The sequence below is a fragment of the Pyrus communis genome, chromosome 15 (assembly GCF_041283825.1).
Source record: "Pyrus communis isolate YQ-2024b chromosome 15, ASM4128382v1, whole genome shotgun sequence".
Classification (NCBI taxonomy): Eukaryota; Viridiplantae; Streptophyta; class Magnoliopsida; order Rosales; family Rosaceae; genus Pyrus; species Pyrus communis.
In genome coordinates this window covers 36,975,174-36,979,880 of record NC_142579.1, presented here as the reverse complement: position 1 = coordinate 36,979,880, position 4,707 = coordinate 36,975,174, and the positions used below count along the sequence as shown (strand labels likewise).

General features: G+C 32.0%; 1 protein-coding gene across 1 annotated transcript; it reads left to right on the top strand.

Annotated features, from left to right (window-relative positions):
* Window positions 1-3,133: 3,133 nt before the first annotated feature.
* Window positions 3,134-4,707, top strand: LOC148690957 (UPF0481 protein At3g47200-like). Its single transcript, XM_088685057.1, has 2 exons — window positions 3,134-3,971; window positions 4,619-4,707. The coding sequence occupies exons 1-2, from the start codon at window positions 3,134-3,136 to the stop codon at window positions 4,705-4,707; spliced, it is 927 nt and encodes a 308-aa protein (XP_088541183.1).

Genomic DNA, 4,707 nt, shown 5'->3' with positions numbered 1-4,707 from the left:
GACGCTAGCCAAAAGTGAGGCTGAAATTGAAAGTGAAGAGGTTCGTGTAAGCGATTCTCATCTCTTAGACGGTAAATGTAGTTGGGTCTGGGAGCACTTCAAATCGTATAAGGTTAAGACCCTAGTAAGCGTCATGAGAAAGAGAAATATTTTTACACTATAGAACGTATAGATGCTTCGGCTTTTTAAACCGTTTAAAACATGTGGAAAGTATTACATCTATATACGATAGTAACTATTTACATGCATATAGAAATTTATTTGCAACTTTATTTACAATAAGGAACAAAATAGGTGTTAAAAGTTGGGTTCATAACATTTTGCAAATTTAGAGTAGCGTTGAACTTACGATTCCATTATCAATGTAGTACTACATACTAAGCTAATTATAATTAGGGTGCTTTAGATTTTGGCCCACTCATGATTCCTAGATAAAAACTCATCTACATATAAACGTTCAATAAAAGCCCAAATTTAAAATCTGCAGCCACATCAGAACATTATTGACCTACTAATACAATTTATTTACACCCATGCCACTTTCCCAAATCCCTAAATTTATTCATAATTTAAAGTTGTAGAAAAAGTGAAATAAAATATATAAATTGTTGTATTGCATTAATTGTATTCATATCATACCAAAAATTTACCTTTTTGTGATATATATATATATATATATGTGTGTGTGTGTGTGTGTTTTGCATTAATTGGGAAGTAAATTAATTTGTTCGAATTATTAAAAAAAATTATACTAAATTCATATTATATATTTTGAGTCAAATAACACTTCTTTAACTTGTAGGTAAATTATTTTTAATGTATTGTTACACATATTAGGCACATTTTATTGTTGTATAAATATAGGTATGACATAATATTTTTCAATATAATACATCAAATTACATTTCTTCTTGTTATGGGTAAATTATTCTCCATGTATTGGTGAAAAAAAAAGATATTACACTACACACGGGCTATAATTTTTTGTACGTAAATTATTGGAAATTAATTTGTAGGTAGGTAAATTAATTTGTTCCAATTATATAAAATATATATATATATATACACTACACCAAGATTATATATATATAGATTTTTTTTTGAGAAAACCTAGATTGTATATTTTGAATCAAATAATATTTTTGTATACATGGTAGGTAAATTATTTTTCATGTATTATTACATATATTAGCCTATTAGGGACCTTTTTTTCTGTTTTGGTAAAAATATATAAAGTAATATGTATATGATTGTTTGTAGGTAAAGATAAAATCAAAAGCATGATCCAATTCCTAAGTTTATGCAATATTTTGTTGTTGGTATACAATATTTTGCATCATTGGAAATGAACATTTCAAATAGTAGGTAGGTAAATTAATATGGTCTAATTATATAAATACACACACATAGATATATATATATATATATATATATATATATATATATATATTTATACACATTTTGAATCAAATAACATTTTTGTACATGGTAGGTAAGTTACTTTTTTTTTTATAGGTATTATTACATATATTAGGTTTTTTTTTTTTTTTTTTTTTTTGCTTTTGGTAAAAATATATGTACAAGAACTCATAATGTCAGATACATAGAATTAAGCCAACAATTCTCATATTTGATACTAATATGCAATGAATTTTTTAACATTAAGGTCTTATTTTTCTTTTTGCGAAATCATTCACTCTCTCCTTACAATATGCATAGAATTAATTGTGCACATCAAATATGCAATAGGGGTATTTTAAGCATCAAAAAATGTAAAATGTGTAAAGTAATATATAATTAATGAATTCACTTAGGTGGATCCTACTCATTGGGTTTTTTTTAATAAAAAAATTATGTCGGGTTTTATATGAAAAAAATTAAATTTGAGGGGTTAAAGTCATATTTTTTAGTTATTAGGGATTAATACAGAGTTTGGTGTATAGGAGTTGGAAAGCAATTTGCATTAGTGGAAGGGTTTAAACAAAAAAGTACAGCTAAAAGGCTAAATTAATTAAGCACAGTAATTGAGATAAATCTGGTTAGCACAATTTCAAGACTCTTCCAAATCTACGTTATGTGAGACTCACTATATTAAATGGGATTTGGATTCTATCTGGATTCGAATTGTGGAGATCCTAGGAATCCTCATATCCTAATCGTTCATCGTACATTGTGAGGTCAGAAATCATTTTGAATTTTTTTATTTAAAATTAAACAAAAATAGTACTTAATGAAAACTGACCGCACGATATACGATGAACGACTAAAATTTGAGGATTCTCTAAATTTCCACAAAAAGTATCCGTTGAGGATCGTCATCCTATTAATTGGAGAATTAGTATCAACCACTTTTGGTTTTTTTTTTTTTTTTTTTTTTTTTAGGAACAGGGAATTTTCGTAACCAGGACAAACAACCATCAGTGCAAAGAAAGAAAAGGTTAGGTAGCTACATGAATCATGACATTAATTTAATTAAGCCAAGTAAACACCTTCTACAAAAACATATTGAAGAAAAAATGGTTATATAGAGGCAGCCTATCATTGTGCTATTGTTAAAATAAAATTTATTTTTCAAATACCAGAGCAGAGAGCAAGTAATATTATTGAGTTTTCTTAGTTATCTATGGAAGGCAAATTAACTGTACAAACTTGTTTGTTTTCCATATACAAAGCAGATGCAAACTCACTTCATTTTTTTTTTTTTCCATTTTCGATGGGAAGTACTGTTATTGACATTAAAATAATTATCACGGCACTCATTCTCACAAGATTTTGAGTTCGATTCCCTTTCCTACTTGTCCATGGCTCGTCAGGGTTAATATGAAAACTTTTTTTTTATTAATTTTATTATTATTAAGAGAAGTAGGAGAATTTGAAACTCTTACAATAATTCAGGGAAGCAGGGAGTTTCGACCCGAGACATATAGGTAAAAACTCAATACTAAATCTACTAGGATATTAAACCACATGCAACCAGGGTTCATATAAATATTTAGTAGCAACATTCCACAATAACTCCGAAGGCATTTGGCGGGGTTTTTTTATGTTTCTTACAAAATTTGCACGAAGTATCTTAGTTGATTGTGTGCCTAATGAAATATTTGAATCAATGCAGATATAGATAGCCTGTAAAATGGCACGTGACATAAAAAACATGTTGGATAACTTGTCTGACCTGTCCCCTGAGGGGTGTATCTACAGAGTTCCTGAGCGACTACGGCAAGTAAATGAGAAAGCATATACACCCCATGTAGTCTCTATAGGCCCACTTCACCATGGCGAGGAACCCTTAAAAGCCATGGAAGAGCACAAAATAAGGTACCTACGACATTTTCTATCTCGAACCGGGGTAGGATTGTCTGATTGCATACAAAAGATACAGGACCAAGAGGAAAGGTTGCGAGGTTTTTATGCAGAACCCATTGTGTTTGGCACGGACGAATTTGTGAGAATTGTTTTAGTGGATGCCGCCTTCATCATTGATTTCTTATTGAGGTTTCATTACTCCAATTATGGAGATGGCGAATATGATTACGTATTCAGCAAACCTATGATGATATGGGATGTGTCTCGAGATTTGAAGTTGCTTGAAAATCAGCTGCCATTCTTCATTCTTCAAGATCTTTTCAAACTTATTCCTCCTCAACTTCAACTTCAGCTGCCTCCGTTACTTGAAATTTCCTACTTTCTTTTCCAAAGCGAAATCGATACAGAAGGGAAAAAAGAGAAAATTGACAAGATATGTTCTTCTGGAGTACAACATTTTGTTGATCTGATAAGAATTCTATACCTGCCGTTGGAACCAGAAAAGAAACCTATAACCAGAGCTACTCCCAACGTGACAGAGCTACGCCCAATTGACAGACGGATCATCAGAGCCACTCCCAACGTGACAGAGCTACTCCAGGCTGGAGTCAAGTTTGAGGTAGGAAAAGACAGCAGTTTATTTGACATAAAATTCACGAGGGGATGTTGTGCGGAAGCGTCAACCAAGTGTGAGTGAAAATAAACCACAATAACTGACAAAAGATAAATGGAACAATACCAACAAGAACACCAAGATTTATACTGGTTCGGCAATGCCTACATCCAGTTTGGAGACGACGGAGTATTCCACTATAATCAATGAGAACATACAGTAGTGTTTATCACTCAATTTCCCAAAGACCCGAATAACCCAAACTCTCACACTTACAATAGGAAGAGAAAACCAAAAATACAAAGCAAGACAATTTGAGAAAATTCTTCTCTATGCCGAATGGCTTCTTGCTATTTTTCTTTCTTCCTTGTTGTTTTTGAGTTATGCCTACACCTCCTTTTATAGGCCAAAGGCCTCTCATCAAGTCAAAAAGAATTAGGCATAAGTGCATCCATTCTTTGACCACAAATTAGGCATAAGAGCATCCATTTTTTGTTTCCCACATGTAGCATCGCAACCATCAATTTTGACCACAAAAGTAGCCAACATCATTTGTTGGTTTTAGACTACTTTGTTTGAGCCAATATTCAACAATCTCCACCTTGGCGCAAACCCTCTAATTAGAATTCCCAATAGTCGTCTCCCACTCCCCTATGGGGCAATCAACAAATTTTACAAATGCCAATCAAGTCTAAGCAGTGCTTAAACTTGAGCAACTTAAGCCCGATCGTAAATCGATCAAATCGCTTGTACCATTGTCTTGGAGACTGCTTCAAGCCATACAATGA